Source organism: Bufo gargarizans, chromosome 11 (assembly GCF_014858855.1).
Source record: "Bufo gargarizans isolate SCDJY-AF-19 chromosome 11, ASM1485885v1, whole genome shotgun sequence".
NCBI lineage: Eukaryota > Metazoa > Chordata > Amphibia > Anura > Bufonidae > Bufo > Bufo gargarizans.
In genome coordinates, this window is record NC_058090.1 from 7,162,738 (window position 1) to 7,182,219 (window position 19,482).

General features: G+C 53.5%; 2 protein-coding genes across 3 annotated transcripts in view; both read left to right on the plus strand.

Annotated features, from left to right (window-relative positions):
• Nucleotides 1–48: 48 nt before the first annotated feature.
• L2HGDH (L-2-hydroxyglutarate dehydrogenase) lies at nt 49–11,134 on the plus strand. Its single transcript, XM_044272480.1, is given in 11 exon segments — nt 49–205; nt 2,046–2,161; nt 2,873–3,024; nt 3,114–3,158; nt 3,160–3,246; nt 4,619–4,781; nt 5,727–5,761; nt 6,448–6,615; nt 7,334–7,491; nt 7,685–7,816; nt 10,476–11,134. Coding segments are annotated over 11 exon segments (1,344 nt in total). The 5' UTR covers nt 49–113; the 3' UTR covers nt 10,672–11,134.
• A 5,450-nt stretch (nt 11,135–16,584) lies between these two features.
• SOS2 (SOS Ras/Rho guanine nucleotide exchange factor 2) overlaps nt 16,585–19,482 on the plus strand; it is a 43,780-nt gene continuing 40,882 nt past the window's right edge. For both annotated transcript variants that reach the window (XM_044272797.1, XM_044272798.1), the window contains exon 1: nt 16,585–16,878. In XM_044272797.1, the coding sequence (XP_044128732.1) occupies nt 16,792–16,878 (87 nt within the window). In that variant the 5' untranslated portion in view covers nt 16,585–16,791. The remainder of the gene's footprint in view (nt 16,879–19,482) is intronic.

The following is a 19,482-nucleotide window of genomic DNA, read 5'->3' on the forward strand; positions in this document are numbered from 1 at the left end:
TCCTGTGATTGGCTCAGAATACGCATTTCTCATTGGCTGGGGAAGTTCCTGTGTTATTGGAGGCGCATTGTGATTGGCTGACGGAATCCGTAGGGAGCAGCGACTCCGGGGGGATGGCGGGGCTGTGCTGCGCGAGGGCCACTAGAGCCTTACAGCTGGGGTTGGGGGGCCCCAGGCTGCATGGATATGGGGTCCGCTGTCACAGGTAACGCGCGGTTCTGTGTAGTGTTGTGGAACTACAAGTCCCAGCATGCCTTGTCAGAGACGGGATTATAGTTTGGCAAAGCAGCCCGGCATGTAACTGGTTAATGTAGTTTATGACATTCCACCCAGTTTTGTGGGATTCTGGAAGACCCCTTTAAGAGCTCGACCATCCCTTGTAATATTTTTTATTTTATTTTTATATTTTTTTTTATATCTTTATTTATTTAATCCTCGGTTATGTTCACACGCGGTGGATACGCAGAGGCTTTTCCGTCCAGTTTTGCAGATTTCCGCAGCAGGTTGAGATGAGGACCTGTTCACACGGCCAGTTTTAGTACAAATCCTGTATGTGCCGCCTCCTGGTGCTTCTCAGCTGAAGTCTGTGCCGTAGTTCACACAGCGCAGACGGAAAAAAGAAACGAGCGCGTCCGGCCCGCGAAACTGAGGAGAGGAGCTGCTCGTGGAGGTTAGGAGGAGGCCTGATCAGCGGGGAGCCGGGAGTCAGATATAGATCATCAATATCCAATCCCTATAATGGACCCTCCTATAGACGCTACTTACCGCTCCCCGGCACCCACGTCCCTCCAGATACTTTGCCTCCGCGGCATCTCCCAGCCTCCTTAATGTCACCCGCGATGCGAAGGAGGCTGGTCACCGTCGTGGCCTGCTATTGGCTGCCCCCTCCATCGCCGAATGTTTTGATCCGCGGCGGCCGTGCAAGGATCTGGAGGGACACGGGTGCAGACACCTGCGGATTGGGGATATAGGTTCTTTGTGGGAAGAGCCCTTTAAAGGGGTTCTCCAGGAGCCAGAACCATTTACAGAAATACAAAACCGTCACTGTTCCTGCGCTGAAGCTCTGGTGGTCCAGGCGGTTTTTGATTCACTGCCGAATCCGGACTCCACTGACTTCTAATAGGGTCTGTGACATGAGCGGATAGGAAACCGCCGAGCTCGTGTCCCCTTTAATGTCAGCGTCTCGCTTTACTGCCTTCAGTTTTCGCTAGTTGACCTCTGATATATTAAACCCGGATTTTGACCCTTCTTGTTGCTGACAAATTAATCTTCGCCGCGTTATGTGGATTACAGACGGGCGTGACGCCGGAATCTATGCAGATAAACGCCTCTGGATTTTTTAGTTGCATGTTATGATTTCGAGCGAACAAAAGTCGGTCCTTGTGTATGTGGCAGCAGAAAGTAAGATTTAAGGGGAATCTCTCACCTCCCGCAAGTCCTGGTATACAGTACAGACCAAAAGTTTGGACACCTTCTCATTCAAAGAGTTTTCTTTATTTTCATGACTATGATAATTGTAGATTCACACTGAAGGCATCAAAACTATGAATTAACACATGTGGAATTATATACATAACAAAAAAGTGTGAAACAACTGAAAATATATCATATTCTAGGTTCTTCAAAGTAGCCACCTTTTGCTTTGATTACTGCTTTGCACACTCTTGGCATTCTCTTGATGAGCTTCGATCCCTGCTCTCTATACCGTGGAGGAGATCGCTGCATGTAATAGCAGCGGTCTCCTTCACTGACGAGCAGGCGATTGTCGGGACGGAACGCTTCGCCAGCCTCGTCTGCTCTGATACAGGCCTCGCTCTCTTGTCCCCATTCAGGATGCATACATGAATGCTCAGCCATGCTGACGGTGCCTGTGTATGGAGGAGATCGGGAGACATACATGACGGCTATCTTCTAAAAAACATGTCCACCTTTATCGCTGTGACTCTCCAGTGCGATGAACCTGTCAAACATCTCCACGTATCTCATCTTCCTGGACATGTGGTGACTGTAAAGCGGCTGATTGCCCTCTTTTATTTCTCTTTCAGCACCTACGATGTTGTCATTGTCGGGGGAGGAATCGTGGGACTGGCGTCGGCTCGGCAGCTCGTCCTCAGTCATCCCAACCTCCAGTTTGCCATTTTGGAAAAAGAGAAGGAGATTGGTGAGTTTACTGACGGTTGGTGCCAGTGTTTGCTCACACAATGGACTGCTCCGATCCCAGTGCCGATTCTCTGAGGGGATGTCCACGGAGGGGCCCTCCACGCCGTGGGTTTGCCACAACAGTGCCAGCAACGTGGAAGAAAGTCCGCAGTTCAGATCTTGCAATGCGAAAGGATGAAAACGGCTGTATTTGAATCCTAAGGATTTTTTGCAGATTTTCACGCCCTAGATTATGCCCCATATGAATGTACCGTTAAAGAGAGAAGATTTAGGGAGAAACCTGTCTAATGTTGGTGGCCTTGCACGTGGCAGGGTTTTCTCTCAACGGATTTGCTGCATTTTCAAGAGTAACATCCATGGTGACAATCTGCATCTGAAACCTGTGCAGAATTTTTATTTTTTGTGTGTGTGAATGGGGTTTTGCAGAAGTCAAGCATTGTGCTGTAAATCTACACTGGAAAGATGTATCCGATCTGCAGAGTCTGAACACGGCCTCAATACTCGCTGCAGTGGACGGCAACAGCCGTACGTTTACAGTACCGTATAGTGATGTCATATTGCGTCCACCGTGCAATGCTATGATTGGCTGCACCAGTTTCTGCCTGAACGGGCCTCTCTAGTCCTGTCTGAAGTCCCCACATGGCAGGGAAATGTTTGCATGTGGTGCTTTGCTGAATCGCCATAGAGCCCAGCTTCTCCTTGTGTCTTGTAGCTTCCCATCAAAGTGGCCACAACAGCGGAGTGATTCACAGTGGAATATACTACACTCCAGGGTCTCTGAAAGCCAGGCTGTGTGTGCGAGGGGCCGCCCTTCTCTATGGATACTGCGACCTTAAAAGAATCCCATACAAGCAGTGTGGCAAGGTATACAGCCCTGGAGCAGTGGAGGCGTAGAGGAGCGTACGCGCTATATCCTGGTGTCAGTGGTGACAGTGTGTTTTTATTCCTTGCAGCTGATAGTAGCGGTACAGCACCAGGAGATCCCAAGATTACAAGCCCTTGTATGAGAGAGGGCTGCAGAACAATGTGCCAGGTCTCCGAATCATCAGTGCTAAAGAAATCAGGGAGAAAGAGCCCTACTGCAAGGTATGTGGGGGGGGGGGGCGGCATGTATTCCCTCTGGATTTGTAGAGGGGTGGTCTGCCTCCCGGCCTGTCTTTGTTTACTTGCATGCAGCTGATCACGTGATCTCTGCAGCCTGTCACTGGCCTCAGTTGGCTTTATGCCGTATAGACAGACAAGAACGCTGAGGCCTGTGATTGGCTGCAGTAGTCGCGTAGGTAGACGCCATGTGATCGGCTGCGTGAAAGTAAACCGATTTTAAACACCTTTAATTTGAAGAGGACCTGTCGCCTCTCCTGACGTGTCAAAGAGATAGACGGTGAATCCTGCTTCCCCTGGCCCCGCTCACGGAGAGAGCCTGTGAGTCCCGCTTCCCCTGGCCCCCGTCCACGGAGAGAGCCTGTGAGTCTCGCTTCCCCTGGCCCCCGTCCACGGAGAGGGACTGTGAGTCTCGCTTCCCCTGGCCCCCGTCCACGGAGAGGGACTGTGAGTCTCGCTTCCCCTGGCCCCCGTCCACGGAGAGGGACTGTGAGTCCCGCTTCCCCTGGCCCCCGTCCACGGAGAGGGACTGTGAGTCTCGCTTCCCCTGGCCCCCGTCCACGGAGAGGGACTGTGAGTCTCGCTTCCCCTGGCCCCCGTCCACGGAGAGGGACTGTGAGTCTCGCTTCCCCTGGCCCCCGTCCACGGAGAGGGACTGTGAGTCCCGCTTCCCCTGGCCCCCGTCCACGGAGAGGGACTGTGAGTCTCGCTTCCCCTGGCCCCCGTCCACGGAGAGGGACTGTGAGTCTCGCTTCCCCTGGCCCCCGTCCACGGAGAGGGACTGTGAGTCCCGCTTCCCCTGGCCCCCGTCCACGGATAGGGACTGTGAGTCTCGCTTCCCCTGGCCCCCGTCCACGGAGAGGGACTGTGAGTCTCGCTTCCCCTGGCCCCCGTCCACGGAGAGGGACTGTGAGTCTCGCTTCCCTGGCCCCCGTCCACGGAGAGGGACTGTGAGTCTCGCTTCCCCTGGCCCCCGTCCACTGAGAGGGACTGTGAGTCTCGCTTCCCCTGGCCCCGTCCACGGAGAGGGACTGTGAGTCTCGCTTCCCCTGGCCCCCGTCCACGGAGAGGGACTGTGAGTCCCGCTTCCCCTGGCCCCCGTCCACGGAGAGGGACTGTGAGTCTCGCTTCCCCTGGCCCCCGTCCACGGAGAGGGACTGTGAGTCTCGCTTCCCTGGCCCCCGTCCACGGAGAGGGACTGTGAGTCTCGCTTCCCCTGGCCCCCGTCCACGGAGAGGGACTGTGAGTCTCGCTTCCCCTGGCCCCCGTCCACGGAGAGGGACTGTGAGTCCCGCTTCCCCCGGCCCCGCTCTTGGAGTAATTGACAGCTTTTCCTGTATCATTCTTTACATTGCAGGGTATAATGGCGCTGGACTCTCCATGCACAGGAATAGTAGATTACCGGCAGATAGCTCAATCCTACAGCAATGATTTCCGTGATGCCGGAGGAAGCGTCCTTACAGGATTTGAAGTGTCTGATATAAACATGGTGAATGAGAGCCCAGCAGGATCAGAGCAAGGTGGGTTACTGCTGAATCCTTAGGCTTCATGTACATGACCGTTGTTTTGGTACCTATTCACTTCAGTGGGGCCGCAAAAGATGCGGACAGCACTCCGTGTGCTGTCTGCATCCGTTGCTCCGTTCCGTGGTCTGCAAAAAAAATATAACCTGTCCTATTCTTGTCTGTTTTGCGGGCAAGAATAGGCAGTTATATTAATGGCTGTCCGCGCTGTTCTGCAAATTACGGAACGCACACGGTTGCCATCGGTGTTTTGCGGACCGCAAAACACACAACGGTCGTGTGCATGAGGCCTTAGTCTGACGTTCTGCGTAGGGTCCTGTTCTTGTGTTATTCAGAATTTAGATTTTAAGGGCCTTTCCCACAAATAACGTTTATCACCCGCCCGTAACGCGTGGCTTCAGTATATGACCTCATAGAGGGGGTCCCGAGCCATGTAATGCTATATTTCATGACAGTGGCCATGATTTTCCTTTTAAAGGGGTTGATCACCCCGGGGAGGCTTTCAAGCAGACCCCCCCCCCCCCCATTATGGTCAGACCTACGGTGGGAATCATACCTACCTTATTCTCACCGCTGGGCTCTGGCATCTTCGCCTCCACAGGTTGCCAATCTCCCCACGTCATGGATCATGTAGCCACGGCAGCCAGTGACTGGCCACGACGATGACATGTGCCCGATGCGTCACGTTATCCAGTGACATGACACCTGGAGCACACGTCACCGCTATCGGCCACGAGTGCAGGAGCCGGAATCCAGCAGCTGGGATCGGGTGAGTACGATTCCCTACACAGGTCTGGTGAAGTTGGGGGGGGGGGGGGGGTGCTGGCCCGCTTCAATATGGCGATGCCTGAAGTGCAAAATTCCACTGCAAATAAGACAAATGATGACGAGTAAAATCTAATTTGCGGCATGGGGAAAACTTTTTTCTTCTGTTTCCCTTAGGCCTGGAATATCCGGTTGTAATCAGGAACACAAAGGTAATTTCAAATCTTACTGATGTTGAATAGTGTTTCTGGGGGGGGTGGGGGGTTCCCCTAATCTCTGCATATGGTAAATGGGAATGATTTCTACTATTGAATTTCTGCATGCCTGATCCTTTTGTTCCCCTCTCCATTGAGGACACGTGCATGCTCAGCACAGTTGGGGGGGCATGTGTATAGGGCGGTCAGAAGAAATAGCTGCTATTGAAAGTGTACGGTCCTGAGCCCCCCCTGCTGTCAATCAATTATTTAGAACTATGAATCGCCTTAGAATCTGAATTGGTGCAGCTCAGTATTGGGGCCCCACCAGGCAGTCGCATACTGGAGTACTACTTCTATTCATAATAATGTAATGGGGGGGGGGGGCAGTGTTTTTTCGGCAGGGGTTACTCTTCAGCATTGCAAGACTATTGTACTGAACATCGCAGCATAATGAAAGTGAATGGGGCCGAGATGCAATTTTGCATATTGGCGCAAATGCATCGGGTTTGGACTTCTTGCAGCTGTTGCACTGTGATAAGCTTGAAGGTTGCGGCACCGTGTCCTTTCATGATGCGTCGTGGTCCCGACCAAAGTCGCCTTGTAGCCCCAGCCTGATGAGGCACACGTTGCGTTGCTGCAGCAGAGCTCCTTGTCCAGAGGCTTTAGCTGTGTCGCCCATTAATGATCTCTCTCCGTTCCAGGGAGAAGCCGTTTACTGTAAGTACGTGCTGACCTGTGCTGGTCTCTTCTCAGACCGATTGTCCCAGATCAGCGGATGTAGCTCAGAACCTCGCATCGTTCCTTTCCGGGGAGATTACTTGGTGCTGAAGCCAGAAAAGTGCTATCTGGTTAAAGGGAACATTTACCCAGTAGGTATCATCGTTAACCCTTTCATCGCTGGTTGGTGGACCTTTTGATGATTCGAACAGAAGTTTACATTTCAATTCAAACTAAAATGTTAAGTAGCTTTCAGCAGGAAAATGTCTTGATTTGAATGATATGCTCTTCTCTAGTCGCATCTGAAGCAGCACTGAGAAGCATTCCGTTTTTTTTGTTGTTGTTGTTTTTTCTAGCATGCAGCGTATTGTTTCCTTTTTCGTTCTGCAGACCTCCGTTACATCTAAGGCTACTTTCACACTGGCGTTTTGGCTTTCCGTTTGTGAGATCCGTTCAGGGCTAAGCGGTCCAAAACGGATCAGTTTGCATTCTAATGCATTCTAAATGGAAAAGGATCGGCTCAGAATGCATCAGTTCAGTCTCCATTCCGCTCTGGAGGCCGCCTGCAGCGTTTTGTTGTCCGTCTGACGAAATGAGCCAAACAGATCCGTTCTGACACACAATGTAAGTCAATGGGGATGGATCCGTTTTCACTGGCACAACAGAAAATGGATCCATCCTCCATTGACTTTCAGTGGTGTTCAAGATGGATCCGTCTTGGCTATGTTACAGATAATACAAGCGGATCCGTTCAGACTGTTGTATTTGAATGGATCCGTCCATGACGCGAGTTTGAAAGTAGCCGGACTCCTCTCTAGTAGCTGATGCAAGTAGTAAGGTATTTACTCGTCTCTCCGTATTGGGCTGTAGGTTCCAGATCCACGCTTCCCGTTTCTCGGAGTTCACTTTACGCCACGCATGGACGGGAATGTTTGGCTTGGTCCAAATGCCGTGTTGGCTTTTAAAAGAGAAGGCTACAGACTGTGTGATTTTAATGCCAGAGATTTTGGAGAAGCCGTTACGTACAGGTAGAGCTCTGTGATATGGATACCGTAGTGGTGTGAGGTCTCCCCTCTGTGCTCACGATGCGTCGCCGCCCTTCATATTCCTATCGCCGTTCCCCGGAGTAACAATTATTGAGCGACTCCAGCCGAGCACCTTTGTGGGGCTGTTCTTCCATCCTCCGTGTTGTAGTTACTTATGGTTTTTCTAATATTTCAGTGGCCTTCGTAAACTGGTTCTGAAGAATCTGGTTTATGGGATGGGGGAGATGTACCGAGCGGTGTTTCTGCGAGCGCAGCTGAAGGAATTGCAGAAGTTCATCCCGGAGCTGTCTATTAATGACCTCCTCAGGTGAGCCCCATATGTGCTGGAATAAAAAATATATATAATGGGGCAACTGGTCCTTGCAGATAACTGTACGGTCCCACATAGAAGCAACCAAAAACCGTGCTCACTTGCTTGTTGATTGCCATATGACTTTGTGGGTAAGTGCGGCTGAGCGGCCATTAAAATGATAGAAATCTGTGGCCACCGAATGCGATTGTGGTTTTCAGTTTCTGCTACATGGGGCCGGTCCATACCTTGACGGTCCAGGGACTAAACCAGTCATCACTATTTAGTGATGCCCAAAGATTTTCCTTCTCTCTTACACATCAGTTTGTATGTTTTTTTTTAATCATAAATATATCATTTATAATATATATATATATATATAATATATATATATATATATATATATATTATATTATAAAAAAAATTTACAATTCCCCACACTGATTAGTTGAGTCCTGCAAGGGGAGCTGTCACCCAATAGCAAAATGAAAGGGATCCATGGAGGCTGGCCTCTATATCTCTAAGGGCAGCTGCATGGGCTGTTTCTATAGCATGTTCAGGGTGTCAAGAAAACACTCATGAAGTGATATGTGAATAACCAGGAGAGCAGGTGGCCATACCTTCAGGTAGCACTGTATGGAAAATAATTCTTCATAGGGATTTCCAATAACTTGCAACATGGTTTGTACCCACAGTACGTACAGTCCTAGCAGAGGGGCTTCTGATGCACAGGGCTTATACCCACAGTACGTACAGTCCTAGCAGAGGGGCTTCTGATGCACAGGGCTTATACCCACAGTACGTACAGTCCTAGCAGAGGGGCTTCTGATGCACAGGGCTTATACCCACAGTACGTACAGTCCTAGCAGAGGGGCTTCTGATGCACAGGGCTTATACCCACAGTACGTACAGTCCTAGCAGAGGGGCTTCTGATGCACAGGGCTTATACCCACAGTACGTACAGTCCTAGCAGAGGGGCTTCTGATGCACAGGGCTTATACCCACAGTACGTACAGTCCTAGCAGAGGGGCTTCTGATGCACAGGGCTTATACCCACAGCACGTACAGTCCTAGCAGAGGGGCTTCTGATGCACAGGGCTTATACCCACAGTACGTACAGTCCTAGCAGAGGGGCTTCTGATGCACAGGGCTTATACCCACAGTACGTACAGTCCTAGCAGAGGGGCTTCTGATGCACAGGGCTTATACCCACAGTACGTACAGTCCTAGCAGAGGGGCTTCTGATGCACAGGGCTTATACCCACAGTACGTACAGTCCTAGCAGAGGGGCTTCTGATGCACAGGGCTTATACCCACAGTACGTACAGTCCTAGCAGAGGGGCTTCTGATGCACAGGGCTTATACCCACAGTACGTACAGTCCTAGCAGAGGGGCTTCTGATGCACAGGGCTTATACCCACAGTACGTACAGTCCTAGCAGAGGGGCTTCTGATGCACAGGGCTTATACCCACAGTACGTACAGTCCTAGTAGAGGGGCTTCTGATGCACAGGGCTTATACCCACAGTACGTACAGTCCTAGCAGAGGGGCTTCTGATGCACAGGGCTTATACCCACAGTACGTACAGTCCTAGCAGAGGGGCTTCTGATGCACAGGGCTTATACCCACAGTACGTACAGTCCTAGCAGAGGGGCTTCTGATGCACAGGGCTTATACCCACAGTACGTACAGTCCTAGCAGAGGGGCTTCTGATGCACAGGGCTTATACCCACAGTACGTACAGTCCTAGCAGAGGGGCTTCTGATGCACAGGGCTTATACCCACAGTACGTACAGTCCTAGCAGAGGGGCTTCTGATGCACAGGGCTTATACCCACAGTACGTACAGTCCTAGCAGAGGGGCTTCTGATGCACAGGGCTTATACCCACAGTACGTACAGTCCTAGCAGAGGGGCTTCTGATGCACAGGGCTTATACCCACAGTACGTACAGTCCTAGCAGAGGGGCTTCTGATGCACAGGGCTTATACCCACAGTACGTACAGTCCTAGCAGAGGGGCTTCTGATGCACAGGGCTTATACCCACAGTACGTACAGTCCTAGCAGAGGGGCTTCTGATGCAGTGTAATATTCGCACAGTTTACCACTGACTCCATAGAAGTCGTGCACAATCTAGGAAGCCTTATACCTGGAGCTGCACATGAGACGATATCAGTCATGCAGTATCGTTGGGATTGAGAAATACAGAGCTGTGCCCGGTAGAGATAGGAAAATTGATTTGTCTCATCCACAAGAGTTTTTCACCTGGGGGATGGGGGGTGTCCCCACTGCTGAAGAAGTGCCACCTGCTGCTTGGCTGACATCTCATTGGGCCCTGACAATCTCGCAGCTGCGCCACTGTTCCAATCAGAGGCACAAGCATAGCCACTGCTCTGGAAGTGGAAAGACGAGCTGCAGCATAGATGCCACATTGTCGAGGCCAGGCAGCGGGGGCGGCCCCTCCAGGCAGCGGGGGCGGCCCCTCGCAGGTGAAGAACTCTTGATGAGACAAATCTATTCTCTCCTCTTAAGGTCCTAACAGGCTGTGGCCCCTTCAGGCACCTGACCGGCGGGGGTGCTGAGGGTCAGATCCTCACGGATCTGATATTTATTGCCTATCCTAACAATCGTCCTTTCATTTTGTTCATGACTAACCCCCTGTGACCCTTTCTCATCTAGGGGACCCTCTGGAGTCCGGGCTCAGGCCCTGGATAGGGACGGTAACCTAGTAGATGATTTTGTCTTTGACGGAGGTATTGGAGACATCGGGAGCCGTGTTCTACATGTGAGGAACGCCCCATCCCCAGCCGCGACCTCCTCCTTGGCCATCGCGGAGGTGATCGCCTCTGAAGTGGAAGAGCGGTTCAGCCTCTGACGGAGCCTCGTCTGTGACTGTGGACCGGCTGTCCCTGAATGTCCCGCTCCTCGTTCAGAAGCTCGGCCGCCTCTCCTGCTTGGCCCGTGTGAATCCTCCTGAGCAGAACGAGTCCGATTTACTGTATAGAACCAGAATGGAGGCGTTCGCCCCGGATGAGGCGCCTCTGCCGACACCTGGACTCGGATCGTGTCTCCTTCTATCACCCGGGTCTCTTCATTCTGCTGTGAATTTCACCTTTTGCAATGAATAAGGTGAAATCTGATTAAAAAAAACCCACCCTGGACCTCCCATTGTAGTCATTAGTGGGCGTCTCGGCAGGGGCCGCCCCCAGTGATCAGACATAAATGTATTTGATGGGAAATCACCGTTAATTACAGCTGTATACTGTTCTTACAACGGCTGTTGAAGGGTCTCCTGGTGCATTGGGCACTGTGACCGACCAATAAAGTGATAACGCCTTACATGCCGCGGTCATAAGCAACTGCAACATCAAAGCTGTTTGACGGAGGGAGGGCACGTACATTAATGTCACTTCAAATGAGGGACCTGATGCCTGCCAGTCAGGTTTTCGGGCTTTGGCTGTGAAGAAGAATCTTCCTGTTCACTGATTGCAAACGGTGAGTAGCATTTATCATAACCAGTGCAAGGGAAAACTGCATCCTGGCAATGGATGTGGCCCTGCGGGTCACTGGGGGTGATGCCGATGCTTCGCCCTTGGACCGGTTTTGCTAAATCTCCTCCGTTGTATCTTGGCTCTGTTCACACTTCCTTCAATATTTCAAATTTTATCAGTGGAAGCAGATAAATGAAAACGGTGGATCCCTTATTATTGGTGCAGGGCCGATGCTATTGACATAATAGGGGGGGGGGGCGCGTCAGTTTGACAGGAGGAATAATGTGCAATTTTTCCAAGCAGAAGTGGAAGTGTGAACAGAGCCTTAGAAAGATGCAGGTAATTTTTATTATACAATAATCTTATCTCAGTGTACACTGCACCAGATCTGCACCTGTGATGGTACTGATCAGCAGGAAGCTCCAGGCCCGGGTGTGGCCTCTGCGCCCCTATAGCCACCCCCCGGGTTGTTTGGGATCTGGACTGTTTTTAAACATGTCTATAAAAAGGTCTCTGTTCACACTGGCGTCGTATATTTCTAGGACGGATACCAGTGCCTCAGGACACAGCGGGGTCGGCCGGTGCTTCTGGCGCTAAGAATAAAAAAATCCTGTAAACCCGCCACAGGCTTATGGACTGTTCATGTGACAAGACTGAGGTCCGAGTATGCTGCGTCCTGTGAGACTCGGACTGCGCGCGGGTTAGGAGAACACGGATCGCCATAGGTCCAGCTGAACCGCGTCTTCTTTACCCCCTGGTCTGCTGTGACCACCTATTGGATGTTGCATCCATAGTTAGGCCTCGGCTACACTGTGACTTCTTGTAGTGCGACTGATTGATTGAGTTTAACTATTGAATGACCGCTGCAGTCCGAGATTGCATCCATTCAGACGGCAGTTGTGGTTCAATAGTTAAAATCAATCAGTCGCACTACAAGTTCCGTCCTAGGGGCTCAATACCGGAAAAAAACGGATCAGTTTTATCCTAATGCATTTTGAATGGAGAGCAATCCGTTCAGGATGCATCAGTTCAGTCCCTCTTACGTTTTTTGGCCGGACATAATACTGCAGCATGCTGCAGTTTTCTCTCTGGCCAAAAATACTGAAAACTTGCCAGATCCGGCATTAATTTAACACTGAAATGTATTAGTGCCGGATACGGCATTAAAGAGGACCTTTCACTAGAATAAAACATCTAAACTAACTATACAGACATGGAGAGCGGCGCCCAGGGATCCCCCTGCACTTACTGTTATCCCCGGGCGCCGCTCCGTTCTCCGGTATAGCCTCCGGTATCTTCATATGTTCGGCTCCACCCAGTTGAACCTGCCGGCGTCTCCTTCTCCCAGGCTGTAGCGCTGGCCAATCGCAGCGCTCAGCTCATAGCCTGGGAGAAAAAAACCTTTTAGGTTATGAGCTGAGCATTAAGTGTTCCGGCAAAACGGATCCAGTTTCCGGTCTGCACATGCGCAGACCTTTTAAAAATGCAAAAAAATAAAATAAATACCGGATCTGTTTTCCCGGATGACACCAGAGAAAAGACGGATCTGGTCTGACAAATGCCATCCGTTGCGTCCGGATTGCCGGCAGGCAGTTCTGGCGACTGAACTGCCTGATGGAATCCTCTGCCGCAAGTGTGAAAGTAGCATTAGTGTAACCAGACCTTATAGACGTCAAATGGTGTAATGTTACCGCGGACGTCGGACTAATGATCAGACTGGACGGGCGTTCCTGGGGCGAGTGTATGGGAGAGGGTTTTATTTTGCACTTTTTTTTTCATTCCTTTCTACGGATTTGCAAAAAAACAATAACTGCGCGCCATTAGCTGTCCGCATCCATATGTTCCTGATTGCACACGGAGGGTATCCGTATTTTGTGGACCACAAAACAGACCCGGTCATGTGCATGAGGCCTTAATAGTTAAAAATTTATGGATTTCAGACAACTCTAATTAAAGGAGCCTCCTTAACTTCTTGAAGTAGAAGACCCCTTTAATTTGAGGGTCAACTCCTCCACACGGCTTTGCCTTTCTCCTCCTCAGCTCTCCTGTCCCAGCTGTCACTCTACTCTCCCCTCAGCTCTCCTGTCCCCGGCTGTCCCTCTCCTCCTCAGCTCTCCAGTCCCCGGCTGTCCCTCTCCTCAGCTCTCCTGTCCCCGGCTGTCCCTCTCCTCCTCAGCTCTCCTGTCCCCGGCTGTCCCTCTCCTCCTCAGCTCTCCTGTCCCCGGCTGTCCCTCAGCTCTCCTGTGCCCGGCTGTCCCTCTCCTCCTCAGCTCTCCTGTCCCCGGCTGTCCCTCAGCTCTCCTGTGCCCGGCTGTCCCTCTCCTCCTCAGCTCTCCTGTCCCGGCTGTCTCTTTCCCCCCTCAGCTCTCCTGTCCCGGCTGTCTCTTTCCCCCCTCAGCTCTCCTGTCCCCGGCTGTCTCTTTCCCCCTCAGCTCTCCTGTCCCCGGCTGTCTCTTTCCCCCTCAGCTCTCCTGTCCCCGGCTGTCTCTTTCCCCCTCAGCTCTCCTGTCCCCGGCTGTCTCTTTCCCCCTCAGCTCTCCTGTCCCCGGCTGTCTCTTTCCCCCTCAGCTCTCCTGTCCCCGGCTGTCTCTTTCCCCCTCAGCTCTCCTGTCCCCGGCTGTCTCTTTCCCCCTCAGCTCTCCTGTCCCCGGCTGTCTCTTTCCCCCTCAGCTCTCCTGTCCCCGGCTGTCTCTTTCCCCCTCAGCTCTCCTGTCCCCGGCTGTCTCTTTCCCCCTCAGCTCTCCTGTCCCCGGCTGTCTCTTCCCCCCCCCCTCAGCTCTCCTGTCTCCGGCTGTCTCTTTCCCCCCTCAGCTCTCCTGTCCCCGGCTGTCTCTTTCCCCCTCATCTCTCCTGTCCCCGGCTGTCCCTCTCCTCCTCAGCTCTCCTGTCCCGGCTGTCCCTCTCCTCCTCAGCTCTCCTGTCCCCGGCTATCCCTCAGCTCTCCTGTGCCCGGCTGTCCCTCTCCTCCTCAGCTCTCCTGCTCCACTGGCTGTCCCTCAGCTCTCCTGTGCCCGGCTGTCCCTCTCCTCCTCAGCTCTCCTGTCCCGGCTGTCTCTTTCCCCCCTCAGCTCTCCTGTCCCGGCTGTCTCTTTCCCCCCTCAGCTCTCCTGTCCCCGGCTGTCTCTTTCCCCCTCAGCTCTCCTGTCCCCGGCTGTCTCTTTCCCCCTCAGCTCTCCTGTCCCCGGCTGTCTCTTCCCCCTCAGCTCTCCTGTCCCCGGCTGTCCTCTTTCCCCCTCAGCTCTCCTGTCCCCGGCTGTCTCTTTCCCCCTCAGCTCTCCTGTCCCCGGCTGTCTCTTTCCCCCCTCAGCTCTCCTGTCCCCGGCTGTCTCTTTCCCCCTCAGCTCTCCTGTCCCCGGCTGTCTCTTTCCCCCTCAGCTCTCCTGTCCCCGGCTGTCTCTTTCCCCCTCAGCTCTCCTGTCCCCGGCTGTCTCTTTCCCCCTCAGCTCTCCTGTCCCCGGCTGTCTCTTTCCCCCTCAGCTCTCCTGTCCCCGGCTGTCTCTTTCCCCCTCAGCTCTCCTGTCCCCGGCTGTCTCTTCCCCCCCCCCCTCAGCTCTCCTGTCTCCGGCTGTCTCTTTCCCCCCTCAGCTCTCCTGTCCCCGGCTGTCTCTTTCCCCCTCATCTCTCCTGTCTCCGGCTGTCTCTTTCCCCCTCATCTCTCCTGTCCCCGGCTGTCTCTTCCCCTCCTCAGCTCTCCTGTCCCCGGCTGTCTCTTCCCCCCCTCAGCTCTCCTGTCCCCGGCTGTCTCTTCCCCCCCTCAGCTCTCCTGTCCCCGGCTGTCTCTTCCCCCCCTCAGCTCTCCTGTCCCCGGCTGTCTCTTCCCCCCCTCAGCTCTCCTGTCCCCGGCTGTCTCTTCCCCCCCCCCTCAGCTCTCCTGTCCCCGGCTGTCTCTTCCCCCCCCTCAGCTCTCCTGTCCCCGGCTGTCTCTTTCCCCCTCATCTCTCCTGTCCCCGGCTGTCTCTTCCTCCCCCTCAGCTCTCCTGTCCCCGGCTGTCTCTTCCCCCCCTCAGCTCTCCTGTCTCCGGCTGTCTCTTTCCCCCTCATCTCTCCTGTCCCCGGCTGTCTCTTCCCCCCCCCTCAGCTCTCCTGTCTCCGGCTGTCTCTTTCCCCCCTCAGCTCTCCTGTCCCCGGCTGTCTCTTTCCCCCTCATCTCTCCTGTCCCCGGCTGTCTCTTCCCCCCCCCCCTCAGCTCTCCTGTCCCCGGCTGTCTCTTTCCCCCTCAGCTCTCCTGTCCCCGGCTGTCTCTTTCCCCCTCAGCTCTCCTGTCCCCGGCTGTCTCTTTCCCCCTCAGCTCTCCTGTCCCCGGCTGTCTCTTTCCCCCTCAGCTCTCCTGTCCCCGGCTGTCTCTTTCCCCCTCAGCTCTCCTGTCCCCGGCTGTCTCTTTCCCCCTCAGCTCTCCTGTCCCCGGCTGTCTCTTTCCCCCTCAGCTCTCCTGTCCCCGGCTGTCTCTTTTCCCCCTCAGCTCTCCTGTCCCCGGCTGTCTCTTTCCCCCCTCATCTCTCCTGTCCCCGGCTGTCTCTTTCCCCCTCATCTCTCCTGTCCCCGGCTGTCTCTTTCCCCCTCATCTCTCCTGTCCCCGGCTGTCTCTTCCTCCCCCTCAGCTCTCCTGTCCCCGGCTGTCTCTTCCCCCCCTCAGCTCTCCTGTCTCCGGCTGTCTCTTTCCCCCTCATCTCTCCTGTCCCCGGCTGTCTCTTCCCCCCCCCTCAGCTCTCCTGTCTCCGGCTGTCTCTTTCCCCCCTCAGCTCTCCTGTCCCCGGCTGTCTCTTTCCCCCTCATCTCTCCTGTCCCCGGCTGTCTCTTCCCCCCCCCCCCTCAGCTCTCCTGTCCCCGGCTGTCTCTTTCCCCCTCAGCTCTCCTGTCCCCGGCTGTCTCTTTCCCCCTCAGCTCTCCTGTCCCCGGCTGTCTCTTTCCCCCTCAGCTCTCCTGTCCCCGGCTGTCTCTTTCCCCCTCAGCTCTCCTGTCCCCGGCTGTCTCTTTCCCCCTCAGCTCTCCTGTCCCCGGCTGTCTCTTTCCCCCTCAGCTCTCCTGTCCCCGGCTGTCTCTTTCCCCCTCAGCTCTCCTGTCCCCGGCTGTCTCTTTTCCCCCTCAGCTCTCCTGTCCCCGGCTGTCTCTTTCCCCCCTCATCTCTCCTGTCCCCGGCTGTCTCTTTCCCCCTCATCTCTCCTGTCCCCGGCTGTCTCTTTCCCCCTCATCTCTCCTGTCCCCGGCTGTCTCTTTCCCCTCAGCTGTCCCTGTCCTCCTCAGCTCTGTCACCCCTCCTCCTCTCCGTGGCCCCGCCCTCTCGCTTCACGCATGCGCTGTGCAGTCTCTGCAGGCAGGGGCTGAGACTCAGTCTCCCAGAGGAAGCCGGATCCCATCACAACAACAAGCAGCGGCGGCCGCGGCGGCATCCTGAGGCCCAGCATGATGGGGGCAGCCCGGGACCCTGACTGAGCAGCGCCCCACCCCCCGCTGGAGAGCGTGCGGCCCGGGCTACAGGCGGAGGGGAGTCCCATGAGGCCGGGATCATGCAGCCTTCCCCGCAGACCTACGACTTCTTCAGCGAGGAGAACGGCCTGAAGTGGCGGGGGCTCTTCGTACCAGCCCTGAAGAAGGTGAGAGGGAGATGGAGGCTCCGTGACTGCCTCCCGGGGACTACAAGTCCCACAATTCCCTGCTACCCAGTGGCTGTTACAGGCTGACACGGCATGCTGGGAGTTGTGGTTTCACTGCGAAGATTTCACAGGAGAGGAGATGTATTCTTCTTGTCAGCTTGTGGAGAACCACAAGGACCAGCATGACCTCATGGCCTGACAGTTGCTGGGGATGGGACTACTGCTCCCAGCATTACTTGTCACATGTTGGCTATGATTGGACTTCTGTTTAGATTTCACTTGATGCAGGCTCAGGCTGTAGGTGATGGAGTACTACTACTCCCAACATGACTTATCACTTATTGGCTGTTAAAACTCATTGAGGTACTACAAATCCCAGCCTAACCTGATGCAGGGCTGACAGGACCTTCTTGCTCTAGTTTAGATATGTGATGCAGTGGTGGACTACAAGTCCCAGCTGGCAGAGCATGCTAGGTCTTGTAGTACCGCAATGAAAACTAATGCAGCTTCCCCATATACCATGTGTTTTAGTTTCTCGCTATTTGCAAGAGCTGTGCTTGCTGTCATTGAATGTTTTATTTTTTTTGTTCTTATTGGGACAAGCTCCATTAGGATCAAGGCAAGTTCCATTCACTGACAGCAAGCATGGTCCTAGACAGTTCTTTCAGAATAAGCACTGGCTCCCCTTACGTTTCTGTAGATTGTGTATGTGACTGGCAGGGGGTGAGGCTGGGGTACGTCTTGGGGGGGGGGGGGGAGCAGATTATTGACAGGAGGAGTTAACCCGGGTCATGTGACTGGTCAGATCCAGTGTGAGGGCTGATTCTGTCTCCTTCAGTTCCTTTAATCCGGCATCTGATAATCCGGACATTGTGCGACTCCCATGCCATGGTGCAGCTGTATGGCGTCAGAATCGCTCAGCATGGCGGTATCAGAGACGGAGACCCCAGGTGCCGGATTATCGAATATCCTGGATTATCGGACAATCTTAAAGGGCTGATTCATTGCAGAAACAGCGCCACCCCAGTCCGCGGCTTGTGTCTGGTACTGCAGCTCAGCGCCTTTGAAGTGAATGGGGCCGAGCTGCAGTACCAGACACGGCCTGTGGAGAGGCGCTGTTTATGGACGATATCTGCCAGGTTTTTCAAAGTGAATGGACGTGCTGCTGTTTTCTGCACAGTGGCGGGGCCCCGCGGTTGGGCCCCGACTGATCTCACACTGAGGACACATCCTAATGATTTACCAAATTCTCCATCTTTTATCCACTCTGTGTATCGTTACCTCATCATATTCTGCTTGCTGTCAGGGAATCGGAACGGCCTCATCTAGCAGCATATTGGCTTCTATTCACATCAGCATTCAGAGGTCCTGTCGAGCTTCCTGATATTTATGGCGGCAAGAATGGCGCAGAATTGTGGACCCCAAAAAAGCCAAATCGTACCAGTCTGGACAGTCCCCTGAGCGGCATGGCCCGGGACGTAGACATTTAGGCAGCGGCTACGAGGCGTGCCCGGCCGCCATCTGCATCTCGACCCGATAAAAGCGGATGGGGGTCCGCAGCGCCAGGAGTCCGGCTGTTTTGGAAATTCTTGTAATTTGCGGTTCGCAACGCAACCCCATTCTCTTTTATTAGTTGTGGTGCAGGCGGCGGTCAGACACGTATCGACATTCAGCCGCGGCCTTGACCTGCGCTGGTGCATCAGTCTAGACTGGATACAACTGTCGCAAACCCTCTGCTGTGAGAAAGTCTGCACAAGTCTTCAGCCTCTGGATAGAAGAGAGCATGGCCCTATTCAACGACAGCAATCGGATGTCTTGAAAGCTGTGAGAAATCGTCCCGCAGAGTCTTAGAAAGCTGCTTACACTAAACTGGCAATACCCTTTAACCCCTTAATGGCCGCGAAGATGCTTTTTTGACCGGTCACATGACATCGTCACTTGTCAGGACCGGTTTTTTTTTTTTTTCTCTTCACATGTGGGAAAATCCGCCCGACCCTTGGATTTCTGCTGCATTTTTTACAGGTTTCGCTTCATGCGAGAGTCGACGTACGCATTTTTTTTTTTTCATAATTTTTATTATTTTTCAGTGGGTCGGTTATTTAAAGCTTCTTTTAATGTGAATGTTGGAGCAGAAAACGCGACAAATTCCTAAAAAAAAAAAAAAAAGAAAGACCATGTGACTGTGAGCTGATGGGGTGAAAGAAATAATAGTAAAAAAAATATCTTAAAATCAGTTGCGTCCCCAAAAGGTTTATACTTTTTTTTTTTTGGGGGGGGGGGGGGGCTGCTATATCAAACCCGACCCTCGCAGTATGGATCCCAACCTGAATGTCGCAGGGCCGTTATTCATGGATGTGACGCGGACGGATCAGACCTGTCAGCCATGTCCCGGACGAGCCGCCGCGGGTTGGGGATTTACGAGAAGCCGCTTGCTTGTGTTCGGCAGTGCCCGCTCGCTGCTGCCGTCCATTTATAGAAACCACTAAACGACTGGTTCTGGCGCCGTCTTCCCGTACAGTCGGCTGCATTATCAGTGTACGCAGTCCGGGGGTTACAGCAGCCGAGCACAGCTTGACGAACTACATGTCCCAGCATGCACTGAGC